The sequence below is a fragment of the Choloepus didactylus genome, chromosome 5 (assembly GCF_015220235.1).
Source record: "Choloepus didactylus isolate mChoDid1 chromosome 5, mChoDid1.pri, whole genome shotgun sequence".
Classification (NCBI taxonomy): Eukaryota; Metazoa; Chordata; class Mammalia; order Pilosa; family Megalonychidae; genus Choloepus; species Choloepus didactylus.
This window is the reverse complement of record NC_051311.1, coordinates 132,388,698-132,402,181: the sequence shown is the minus strand read 5'-3', so window position 1 is coordinate 132,402,181 and position 13,484 is coordinate 132,388,698. Positions and strand designations below refer to the sequence as shown.

The 13,484-nt window shown below is 34.0% G+C and overlaps 1 protein-coding gene across 5 annotated transcripts in view; it reads left to right on the top strand.

The window, feature by feature from the left end:
* FAM126A (family with sequence similarity 126 member A) overlaps positions 1-13,484 on the top strand; it is a 129,160-nt gene that overhangs the window by 96,162 nt on the left and 19,514 nt on the right. For 4 of the 5 annotated variants that reach the window (XM_037836885.1, XM_037836884.1, XM_037836887.1 and 1 more), the window contains 3 exons: positions 3,621-3,737; positions 5,794-5,881; positions 6,396-6,555. In XM_037836885.1, coding sequence (XP_037692813.1) covers positions 3,621-3,737; positions 5,794-5,881; positions 6,396-6,555 — 365 coding nt within the window. The remainder of the gene's footprint in view (positions 1-3,620; positions 3,738-5,793; positions 5,882-6,395; positions 6,556-13,484) is intronic. The other variant, XM_037836886.1, reaches the window with a different exon arrangement.

Below are 13,484 nucleotides of genomic sequence, written 5' to 3'. Positions count from 1 at the left end.
GCTGAGAGATCCGCACATAGTCTTATTAAGCTTCCTTTGTATGTGATGGATTGCTTTTCTCTTGCTGCTTTCAGTATTCTCTCTTTGTCTTTGACATTTGATAATCTGATTATTAGGTGCCTTGGCATAGGCCTATTCAGATCTGTTCTGTTTGGAGTACGCTGCGCTTCTTGTATATGTAATTTTATGTCTTTCATAAGAGATGGGAAATTTTCATTGATTATTTCCTCTATTATTGCCTCTGCCCCTTTTCCCTTCTCTTCTCCTTCTGATACACCAATGATATGTACATTCTTGTACTTTGTTTCATCCTTGAGTTCCCAGAGATGTTGCTCATATTTTTTTATTCTTTTCTCCATCTGCTCCTTTGCGTGTAGGCTTTCAGGTGTTTTGTTCTCCAGTTCCTGAGTGTTTTCTTCTGCCTCTTGAGATCTGCTGTTGTGTTTCCATTGTGTCTTTTGTCTCTTGTGTTGTCCCTTTCATTTCCCTAGACTCTGCTAGTTGTTTTTTTGGACTTTCGATTTCTGCCTTATGTATGCCCAGTGTTTTCTTTACAGCCTCTATCTCTTTTGCGAAATATTCTCTAAACTTTTTGAATTGATTTAGCATTAGTTGTTTAAATTCCTTTATCTCAGTTGAAGTGTACGTTTGTTCCTTTGACTGGGCCATAACTTCGTTTTTCTTAGTGTAGGTTATAGTTTTCTGTTGTCTAGGCATCTGACCTCCTAAGCCACCCCAGTCAGGTTTTCCCAGACTAGAACAAGCTCAGGTCACAGAAGGAGGAAATATTCAGTATCTGGTTTCCCTGATGGTTTTTCTTAGAGGATTGATACACCTGTGCTTTTCTGCCCAGCAGGTGCACCTGTCAGCCTGTCACCAGCTGGTCTAAGAAGGTGTGGCCTGTGGCTCTCCTCCCCCAGGCTTTGGGATCTGGTTCTGGAAAGGCAGGCAGTAGAGCTGGTCCCCTCCCTTTCCTCTTGGGAAGCTATGCCCCCTCCAGAGAGGTCATCTGCATGTCAGTAAGTTTTTTGTTTCTCTGACTCTGCTGATTTTGAAATGGCTGAGGCTGTCTTTACTGCAAAGCACTGCAGGCTGAAAACGGCTGAGGTTTTCTCCACAGAGAGAGAAAGGGACAGAAAAGCTCCCAGGTTCACCCGTCAGCCAGAGATAGCACCTGATCCTCTGTGCTCCCCTTCCTGAGACAGATATGTCCCCTGACTCTCCCAAGGTCAGTTGTCACCAAAAGCCTCTGTGTGCTTGTTGGGGATTTGCTGTCTGTATTGAGCGGTTAATATTAAAACCCCAGTTGGAGCTGGGCTGAGAGAGTGCCGCTCTCTAACACCGCAAGGCTTCCGTGAGGGAGGGGCTCTTGGCTCTCAGCTCTCAGCGCAGGTCTGCAGTTTTACTTACAGATTTTATGCTGTGATCTCTGGCATTCCTCCCAATTCAGGTTGGTGGATGATGAGTGGACAGTTACGTTTGTCTCCCTGCAATTATTCCAGGTTATTTACTAGTTTTTTGGTTGTTTATGGATTGTTCAAGGCGGGGCCTAACAGTCTTCCACTCCTCTCTATGCCGCCATCTTAGCTCCTCCTTGTCACCCTCTGTTTTTAATGATCTTCTCCATTGTAGCCTGAGTGATATTATCGCTCTCTTGCTTAAAACAAAACAAAAACTTTTAGTTGCTTCCCATTGCCTGCAAGATAAAGCCTAGAAGATCATAAAAGATTCCATGATCTGACATTTGTTGTTTCTTATTATCTTAGTATTCCATCCTACTAAAATTTTCCACCTCCTCAATGCCATACTGCTTCTTCCCTCTTTGCCTTTCCCCTTTCCTATGTTTTCCACCTGGAAAATACCACTTTTCTTTAAGAGAGTTCCAAGAAATCTTTTTCTGGGGAGCCTTCTCCCATCAGAGTTTACCACTCTTCCCTTTGCCACTTCTGTAACTTGTTAATTGCAAGTATTTGTTTACCTCACAGTCTCTATGATAGGATTGCAAATCTCTGCAGGAAATATTCTTAATGTCTGACACAATATAAGTCTTTAATAAATATTTGCTGAATGAATAGATGAATTAATTTAAAAAATCCTGTCTTTTATACATTGGTTCTTTATTATTTACTATGATCACTATCATAAAGGTAGAAGGTGTAAGAAAATAAATTTTTCTAATTTTGCTTTTTTAGATAATAGGAGTAAGAGGAGTCTCTTCTAGTTTACGTGTAAGCTTTTGTAAAATGAAGCAAAATTTGAGATGATTTCATTTCACATGCAGCTAATTTTTCTGTTTTCCTGTTTACTTTTTACGCTTGGTTCTAAAGACTTCTGAGATCCTCCTATATAAACTGAATTTATATTTAGTCTTTAAATTTGTTTTGAATTAATGGTATTCTGAGGGGGATAATTTTTGAAAAGGTCTGTGATGTACCTGGGCATTTTAAAGTGAAGGCTTAGATTCATTGAGTAGAGGAAATTCTGAATTCCAGGCAATGTTTGCAGAGATGGAGGGGATAAATAACTACACTCTATTGGCTAGTACTATATTAAATAAGGGTTGTATTATTCCAACCACAGCATATTATTAAAAGGCAGCTATTTTTCAGTATGTACATATATATTTATTAAGATAGAAACTTACTGTTTATTTTTAAAGCAGTACATGTTGGTCATAGAAAATTTAGAAATTATATATAAATATAAAGAAGAAAATAAGCCATATGTAATTCCACAGCTCAGAGATAATTATGACTTTGTATATATTTTTTTGGAGTGACATACACCATACCCCTATTTGTTTAGTACAAAATGGGATCATGCTGCATGTGTTGTTTTGTAGTTTTTTTCTATTATTTAAATAGATTTTCAAAACATCATGTGTAAGCTTCATCATATTCTGTGAATGATTTATATAATTGGTCCCCTGTATCGGACTTTTCGGTGGCTTCCTATTTGCTACAATAAATATTCCTTTACTTTAACTCCTTAACTATAAATATTCCTCATTATAATAAATGCTCCTTTGCATTTCAGTTTTCTTTGTGGTAGTTTCTTTTAAAAATTTAAGTACAATCTATTGAGCTTTCTTTAGGTTTCTACATTTGGTGTCATATGTAGACACCAAACGTCATATTCATGCTTCTAAAGAATATGTTTTTTTTTGTTGTTGTAGTTTCTTAACATTAAAATTTTAACCCATCTGAAATTTATTTTGGTGTACACTATGAGGTTCGAGTGTAATTTTAGAGTATTTTGGGAGCCTGCAGTTTATGTCAAGTCATTTGTCAGAAATAGCAGGGGTGCCAAGTTCCATGGAATAGGTTCTGCTATAGCTGAAAATTATTAGTTATTGAATTGACCAAAATTAATGACCCAACCATGAGAATCTGGTTCAACACTTGCTATATATTAACATAACTGTAGCTTTATAAAATTTTTTCCGGTCTAACTTACTCAAGAATTTACCAGCAAATATTCTGTTTAGGAAGATGTCTTGTTTCATAAATCTAGGTTTGTTATGACAGCATAGCTGACACATTGTTGGCTTATAAATATTAAAATATAAATTACCTAAACTTTAACTGATTTAAAATATATATTTATTCTGGTCTTTCTAGAATCTGTGTTTGTGGATATCCTCGACAACATGTAAGAAAATACAAAGGTATAAGTAACAGGATACCAGTTTCTTCAGAATTCATGGTGCAAATGTTAACAGGGATTTATTTTGCATTGTAAGTTTATCTCATATACAAAGTAAACCTTTAATGTTTTTGGAGATATTACTATTTTATAACCTCAGTACATAAACATAATTAGCATATTTTGAGTGAAAGAGTATGAATTAAGATCTTGTTAATAATTATTTAAGGCATATCTTTAAAAATTCTGAAGGATTTATACTCAATTAAAATACTTCATCTTTCTTTAATTCCAGAACAGAATGAAAATTAGCAAAACCTAAATATACTCATAATCCCTTTCTTCATTACTTGTTTTCCACTACAATTTCCATATAGCTTTTTCTCCCTTGAATATCTTTTTTCCAGGTTCCAGAAATTTTAGCTTTAAGAGAACAGTTTAGAGCTTCTATGATCAGAGATAGTTTACTATATTATTTTCTCAAATACTGATGGTCAGTCTTGCCTAATGCCTTAGGTGCTAGTATTTTTCTTTGAGCCCTGCCTTTTACTCTGTAAAGCTTTTTACTTTGTAGTTCTACCTAGTACTTAAGGTGGGAGCTGGATTCTAGAGAGTTTTTCTCAATACTCCTGCTCCATCTTCAACTTTTGACTTCTCTATATGCCTGTACCTCACAGAGGGTCTGTCTCCACCATTCTTGCCTGATATCCAGGAGTAGACTACTGTCTGCTTGTTTCTAGAGTATAGTAGCCTGAGTGGGAGGAGGGTGGAGATAGAGGGTGTTCTCTCTTGTCCTGGTCCAGCTCCAGTCTTAGGCAAGTTCTATGCCCTGCTTTCTCAGTGATCCTGCCCCTCCACAGTGGTAGGAGACCTCTGTTGGTCTCAGCACAAGATGGTTTCCTGATCCTTTCCTAAGGGTAGGGGTTTTATTTCTTTCTCTTTCCATCAGAGTTATTGTGGGTTTTCACCTTTGCCCTGGATCTGAAAGAGTTTGCTGCTCTTTCCCCAAAGGCTTAACACTTTTTGTCTACATGAGAGAAGAATGTCTGGGTTTCTGTACCTTTCCTGCATGGGCAGCTACTCTTCTTCAGGCCTGGACCACCAAGAGAAGCTTTCTCTGGTGTCTTGCCCTGTCCCCGGTTTTTCTTGTGAGCACTAAGTGAAGTTTATGGAGAAGAATCTGGGAGTGGGCACAAGCTCCCCTTGTATGTGTTCCCAGAGAGTCTGTATTCTCATGTTAGCCCACACTTAGCTTTTAGCAATTTGTTAAAAATTTTAGCTGAGTTTTTCTTACCCACTGGCATTGTGGCTCATTTCCGTAGAAGCACCTGTGCTTAGGCTGCTTCATTGCCCATGAACTTAGCTCTTGGATGGGTTCGTGAAAAGTCACGATTTTGTTGATTATCTGACTTTATCTTGTTTCTTGGGTGGGAGCAGTGTTCTTTCTAGGCCTCACTTGCACTCTTGATGTAACAACTGATACTTATTAATTTTGTTGGCAGATGATCAAGCCGTTATATCTATTCATTTTTGTCATTTAGCTAATGTTTATGAAGGGTTTGGCTATATCTTTGAAAATTATGCATATATATATAATTTATGCATATATATATAAAGTGTATATATATATGCACACACTTTTTTCTTGGAAACCTCTCTGATTTTTGCAACATATATCATATATTCTTCTAGTGACTATCAGAATGCAAAGAAGTAACTACATAGAAAACTGCATGCCTCAGTTGTTGTAGATTCTCATAAAAACTGTGGGAGTTACAGAGTAATTTTACCTTAAGGTTTTCTGAACATTATTCTGAGGTGTATAATTTGTTATGCTCTGACTTACTTTGAAAGTATAAAATGCGTTGAATGCCTTAGCTTTTTGAATTTTTGTTCTATAAATAGAGATGTTCTTTAGAAAAGAAATATACATCTTTAAAATTTTCTTTGCTATTAGTAGGCTTTCAGATACAATTGAAAGGAATTCAAAGATTTAAAAATACATTTTTAAGGAGTGTGGAATGCCAAGCAATGTGCTAATATGAGCTGTTATTTTCCTGAGTAAAGAAAAAGTTTCTTATTATATTTTGCTCAGTTATATAAAATTAATTTAAAGGCATATACTTTTTTCTTTATTTAATTTTACAGTTATAATGGAGAATGGGATCTGGCTCAAAAAGCATTAGATGATATTATATACAGAGCCCAGCTGGAATTATATCCAGAGCCATTGCTGGTGGGTATCTCATTTATATAAATCTTGTAATTTAAGATTTGTCAATTTAGAACTATAAATTGAGAAGTAGGCATTCATTGTGCATTAATACTGTATGTTATCAATACTCAGTGATTTAAGTTTCTGTTATATTAGGAAAATTTTATATTTGAAAAGGTATATATAATAAAATTTGAAAATTTCTTTAGACTTATTTTTTAGATAACCTGATAGTTTTTTTAACTGATAGGAATCTTCTCCTTAACATGCTTTGGCTACATTTATTAATTAGCATTAGGCATTGGGAAATCTAATTTAATATTTGGAAATTTTAAATTTCATCACTTCCATGCTATTTTTAACCATTGGTTTCCTTCTGAACTCTTCTTATTCTAGAGGAGTTGTATCATCTTATGAAATACCTTGAAGAGAGTATTCTTTTTTTAAAATATGTTAAGAATTTAACATCATGTTTTATCTTAGTCTATAATAACATATGTTAATGTCAATCATAAACTCTATTTTTCCTTCTTAGGTTGCTAATGCAATAAAGGCTTCATTGCCTCATGGTGCCATGAAATCTAGTAAGGAGGGTACCAGGTATATTCAAGTTGAAATTACACCAACTTCCTCTAGAATATCAAGAAATGCAGTAACCAGCATGTCAATAAGAGGTCACAGGTGGAAAAGACATGGTAAGAAATGCCTAAGTCTTCAAATTACAGCATTGTTGATTCTATCATAATTTTCTCTAAGCCCATGGTGCTATAACTTCTAACTTTACTAAATAGTACTGCAGTGAACTGGAAGAGAGAACTGTTGAGCTACCCTTAACTCCTAATTTATTATCCATGAGTGACAGGCAATAAGGAAAATGGAACCCCTTATGTTACATATATGAATGGAAAATTATTTAAAAACTGTATTGACTTTGATAGAGTGGAAGAGTGGGAAAATGTATTTTAAAGTTTTTCCTACATTTTGAATTTCTATTCATAACTATTTGCAAATATTCCTTAATATTTCTTATTTCTCCACCATCTCTTTAGCAGATAAACTTGCATATTGAGTTACAGCAACTAATAGGGACTTTCAACAGTTTGTTCTGGATGTCCTGATAAAGAATACCATAGTATTGATGCACATCTAGGAATTTCTACTTTCTTGAAGTTAAATTTCTTCCAAGATTGTTTTTTGTTTGTTTGTTTGAACATTCCTTCACTGCTTCATTTTATTATTTTAAAATTTTAATGGAAGTTAATTTCATTCACCATGGCCTTCTCAAAGCTTTCTGATTTCTCTCCTTTCTTTTTAAATTTATAATTCTTTATTTGATTTCTTCATATTTTTATAACTTCCTCTCTAACTAGAGGTTATTGTAGTAGCAATAATCAAGGTAAAAAGAGGATTACTATCACTTTCTTCAGAAGAAAAACCATTGGATGGGAAGCAAAAGACTCCAAACAGATATGTATATTATGTATATTGTGGGTGAAATGAGATCCATTCTGTTTTCTTCTTCCTGCAAAATGACATGAAAATGGTAGCTCCTTTTGGTATGTTTGGTTCCAGTTGCCTCTATGGTCTCTATAGATAAAATGAAAAGAAGTGAGAAGAATGAGGGATTCGTGATAAAATAGAAGGCTGATGATGAGAACATTGCCATTGTTCCCACTCAGGGAATCTAGGAAATTGTATTTCAAAAAGGAGTAACAATGAAATTATCCAGCTTAACCAGTGATCATTTTTAAATCTTCTTCTTTTTTTTCAAGTTAGTGTGACAGTTCTTTAAAGTACTTTAGGAAGGCGTACAAGAGGTGGTAATGTTTGCCATTGGAAAGACAAATTATGTTACTATTTAAAACATGCAGTCAGAGTCTAAAACATGCTTCAGTTTCTTGAATGAAAATTGTGCTACCTAATGGAGCTAGTTTACAGGTAAAAAGCCATTTAATTAGATATGATGTTACTTTAAAGATTGATTTTTTGTTTTGGCATTAATGGGTAAAGTAGGCATAGAGACAATAAACCAGATCATATTGGTCATGTCACCATAATTGTTCCCAAACTACCAGTATCTCATTCCCAAAATATATAGAGGTTTTGGGAATTTTACCAGGAAAAGCAAGAATGAATTTTAATTCCTTTTCTACTTTCCATTCTTGCTATGTATGTAGACATATTGGGAATTATGGTAAAAATACTTAATGTATGTGTGTATGTGGACAGAAAGGGTGTATGTGCATGTCTGTGCATGCATTTAACAGGCAAGAATTAGTACCCTGCAATAAAATAGAAATCATTTTCAAGAAATATAGGGAAAAAAAATATCCAAAACAAGGGAAAAGAATACTTGAATATAACAAAGGCAATATGCCAATGCTAAATGTATATGAGAGGGGGATATAGGGGAGTAATATGGGATTCTTAAAAAAAAAAAAAAAATACTTGAATATTTGCATCTGTTAGATTCTTACAGATATTCAGGTTCTACTTTTGCCACCACCTGAAGAGTTGGTACTCTGTTAGGGCTACAGCCTCATTAAAGTAGGCTTCCTATCCCCCTGCACTTACTCATCATTAACTGTTTATGTAAGAAAAAAGTCACAGATGAGGCCTTAGGAGAGAACAAGCCATAAAAAGCAAGTCAAGTACATGGAGCAGATACAGAATACAGGGTCTTGTTTACCACTCATCTGTGGTGTGAATTCCACTTATCCAATTGGTCTCCAAAATATTCCTAGTCTAAGGTCCTTCTTATTAGCCTCTTCAAGTAGGGTGTGTTCTCCTTTTTTTAAAAGTAGTCTCAGCTTTTCTTCCTAGAGCAGTAGTTTTCATTGTTACCATTTTCTGCTTAATTAAAAACATTGCTACTTTCCATCCTCAAGGTTCTTCCTACTTGGATACCTTCTTGTTCTGGGCTCAGAAGCTGACACTGGCTCTTGTGGGGAAGATAGATATCTTTGCTGTACTTAAATATATAGACAGTTCTCAAATTACAAATGGATTTTATTCCAGAAATTTAATTTATTTATATAGTTCTTTCTGCTTCAGAAACTACATTAGGGACATATAGATAACAGGGTAACCCACAAAAGCCTTTTTATCCCATGATGTTTCTGAAGCATAGTACTGTATGCTGCAAATTCAGTTTGTGACTGCCTGAAATCACATTTAGAGTATCTGTATTTGATTGAAAACTGAATGTTTCCCCTTCCACCTATCCTCCATTCCCTCACCACACCAACCCTCCAAGGAGGAGGAATTCCTTCCCAATGCTTAAACATATCATACAGTGGGAACAAGAACATGCAAGTCTAAGCCAGTGGTGATGGGGATTGGGAAATAAGGGACAAGAAACATGAGCTCTGTGGAATATTGTTGGTTTTTTTTTTTTTTTCTTGCCGTTTTCTTTGTTACTACCAGTGCTGGAAAAGAAGAAAGCATTGAACCTTTTTCCTATCCCTGGGCCATTTCTCTTCTTTTTTCTCTTACTCAGTTGTCTCTGTTCATTGCATCACTCCTTTTTTTAATCCTCTTTTCATCCTATCTGGGGAGAAAAGGGAAAGAAGTATATGAGGTTCTCCCAAGGAAGCAACCAAGCAGAATTTTCTTGGTTTTTGTTTTTGTTTTTTTGTTTTTTTGTTTTTTGTTTTGGCTTTTTTTCTTTCCATCTCTCGTTATCAGTAACGAATATAAAAAAGTTAAGTGAACGTATTGGTGTGTCTACATATCTGAGTCAAAAAATGATTATACATGCAGGCAAATACATTAAATTGGAAACTTTAATCACATTTATTTTTTCTATTATTAGTAACAGAAAAACCTTTTGATCAGCTGTAGCCCAAACTAATTCACACTTTTAAAAAAAATTTGTTTTGAACAGTTTAATTGCTTACATTTTGAAATACTATTTTCTGAGCTATGCTGGAATGTATTTCAGGAGTCTCTGAAGCTTCAGGGTCCTGCCATGTATCCCTTAAAGTTAACAATTAGCCACAGCTTATATTTTAATGGAAAATGTTCTTACAGAAGGTAAAAATTTACTTTAGTCTTAATATCTCCACACATTACAGAACATATATCCCTTGCCATGGTCTTATTGTTGTTGTTGAATAACAGCCTAAACTTCTAGAATTGTAGTTTGACCATTTGCATTTTTGCTTGGTCCTGTAATTTTAGTTTTGACCAGACAGTGCTTCTTGATAGATGTCAATGAAGTAGGATGATTTTTAAATAAAGATTGGCTTCAACTGAGGTTATATTGGAGGGACCTGTTTGACAACTAACAGCTTGGTTTCCTGTTTGTCCCCCACTTTTCATTTGATTATTTTGATATTGTACTGACATGGCTTGACTTAATGTATTTTTCAAACTTTTTAATTTCTTTGAGGAAATTTTAATGACTTTATAATATTATGTTAATACATTTGTTTGGAAAGCAAGATAACAATGTAGAATTGCTGCACTTGACTTTAAAGGTCATAATTTCAGAATTAATAGTTTTATCTATATATTCCTAATTATTTTATACATATTGTGTTTTATTTAGTCTGTAGATAGTAAGTAAATCAAGACAAGGGGGTATTCTCCAAACTTGGATTCTTCATGCCAGCTAGAGATTGAGGGCTATCTAGAAGTCATAATTTGCATGTAAAATGCAATTAGAGAAGGAGGACAATAATAGAATGAACTTTAAAAAGCATTAAGTAAGGTAAAGAAGAATGAATAGAGTGTGACCATAACAAGAGTCAAAATGAAAATTCTAGTAAGAAAAATAAGATAAAATTTAGTGACATAACCAGTTAGTTATTTTTAAAATTAACAATAAAAATTGAAATTTTACTTTCTTTTATGTTTAGGTCCTTTAAAAAATAAATAGAATACTAAAGGGAAAACAATGTATTTCTTTACAATTATGCTTCAATTCTTAGTCATTTCTAAATGTTGTTTCTAAAGCCTTCTTTATCATCTACCATTTCAGCTTTAACAGCCCATTTTTCTTAAATCCCTGAAATGCTTCTTTACCAATTCAAAGTTCTATTACACAGTCAATACTTATTTATTTCCTAGTTCTCTTCCGTGTCCTTCCCTCTTCCGGAGAAAATTTAACTGAGTTTTTTTGTTTGTTTGTTCCCACTACCACCACCATTATGACTTATTCTTCTTCCATTAGAAAGAAAAAAATCTATACTTAGAACAAGTAAGCAACTTTCCTCCTTTCTTAAAAAATAGCTGTTGAAATATTACTGTTTCATTCTATAAAAGTCCTCTTATTAAGTTATGGTCACAAATAAGGTCTTATAATTTTTGCATCCTAGTTAACTAATAAAAAGGCTTATCTGTTGAGATCCCAATTCTTTATTACTGCCCAACATTCTTTTCACTTGTGCGTAATGGGACAAGTGAGTGAAAAACATTTGGTATGCTTTAAGCCCAATATGAAGGCTGATTATTAATTAAGAACTGTTTAATTTATTACCTATACCATAATTGTATTCTTAACAAGTTTTTATTAGATAACTTGCTATTTAAATAGTTCTGTGATTAGTCATTTCATAAAAGTTTTTGAACTTACAGTTTGTGCTTCTTCATGTGCGTTATTTAGTTTGAGTATAGTATCAAACACAAAAGAATACATATGTTATATAATAGCAGCATTTAGTTTAATGATTTTTTTTTGTAATTTCTGTAGTACAATGCTCTCACATTATTATCTGACATTTATATCACTATTACAATCAGGATTTTAAAAGACTTCTTTTTTTTAGGCCTGTTATCTCACTTTATCCTGAGGTAACATGAAAAGAGAAATTAGATTGAACTTGTATTTCTCACTTATGTAATCAGAATTGTTTGCAACTGGTAGGTATCAATAATGAAGCCAATATTTATAAGCTAGCTTCTTTGAATTTGCCCTGCTTTTGGTGCCATCCTATGTTAAGTGGTTTATTTTGACGACATTGCATTACATTATTTTGACTTTGGAGATGTGAGAGTACAAGCTTTAAGAAGTGGAAAAGAATTGAAAATAAGAACTATATATTTTTACTATATGTATAAAGTAAGTATGCTGAAGATTTTAGAATATTTAATTATATTGAATATTTAAATGAAAACTCAAACTAAATACAATGTACATAAATTGAATCCAAATAAAGTGCAGTGTCATGATGTCATGGCAGTTTTATTGCATTTTCAGCATGTTAAACAGTTGTTTCCATTTAATGAGTGATACAGGTTTTTAAGCAAATTTAAATAATCACAACAAAGTTCAAGTAGACCTGCACTTATGTTTAAAAAAAAAAAGAAACACCACCAAAATCGTGATCAGTCTTATAACTTGCTTCTTGGTTTAGTACTGACTTGTTAGATGAGAAAAGAAGAAGAACGAAAAGATGCAATTCATGTTGGAAAATAATTGGTTTATAAAATGTTAATAAATTTTTATCATATAACATTGCATTTAATTTGTGCATGTGTTTTTCATAATTGTATTTGATTAAAAATTTTTAACAAATCTGAGTAATTATAATAGGTGTATTTAAGTTAAGTATTTTAAAAATAATTGTGTTGATAAATAGTACAAAGTATTTAAGGTCATCTTTTTAGGTTCTGCAGAAGGTAAACTGTCATAAGTCTTAAGATGAAACATTTATTTTCTGAATCTCATTTTAAAACTGCAAGAAAAGCATTCAGTTGTGGAGAAATAAAGTTGCTAATTGTTACAGAAGCATTTTGAAAAAGGCAAAAATAGTAATAATTTTAAACTCAAAAGTAGCAAACTTCAAATAATTTAGCTATTGGAATCATTTTTTTTTTTTTTTTTTTTTTTAATCATCATTTTATTGAGATATATTCACATACCACGCAGTCATACAAAACAAATTGTACTTTCGATTGTTTACAGTACCATTACATAGTTGTACATTCATCACCTAAATCAATCCCTGACACCTTCATTAGCACACACACAAAAATAACAAGAATAATAATTAGAGTGAAAAAGAGCAATTGAAGTAAAAAAGAACACTGGGTACCTTTGTCTGTTTGTTTCCTTCCCCTACTTTTCTACACATCCATCCATAAACTAGACAAAGTGGTGTTTGGTCCTTATGGCTTTCCCAATCCCATTGTCACCCCTCATAAGCTACATTTTTATACAACTGTCTTCGAGATTCATGGGTTCTGGGTTGTAGTTTGATAGTTTCAGGTATCCACCACCAGCTACCCCAATTCTTTAGAACCTAAAAAGGGTTGTCTAAAGTGTGCATAAGAGTGCCCACCAGAGTGACTTCTCGGCTCCTTTTGGAATCTCTCTGCCACTGAAGCTTATTTCATTTCCTTTCACATCCCCCTTTTGGTCAAGAAGATGTTCTCCGTCCCACGGTGCCAGGTCTACATTCCTCCCTGGGAGTCATATTCCACGTTGCCAGGGAGATTCACTTCCCTGGGTGTCTGATCCCACGTAGGGGGGAGGGCAGTGATTTCACCTTTCAAGTTGGCTTAGCCAGAGAGAGAGGGCCACATCTGAGCAACAAAGAGGCATTCAGGAGGAGACTCTTAGGCACAAATACAGGGAGGCCTAGCCTCTCCTTTGCAGCAACCGTCTTCCCAAGGGTAA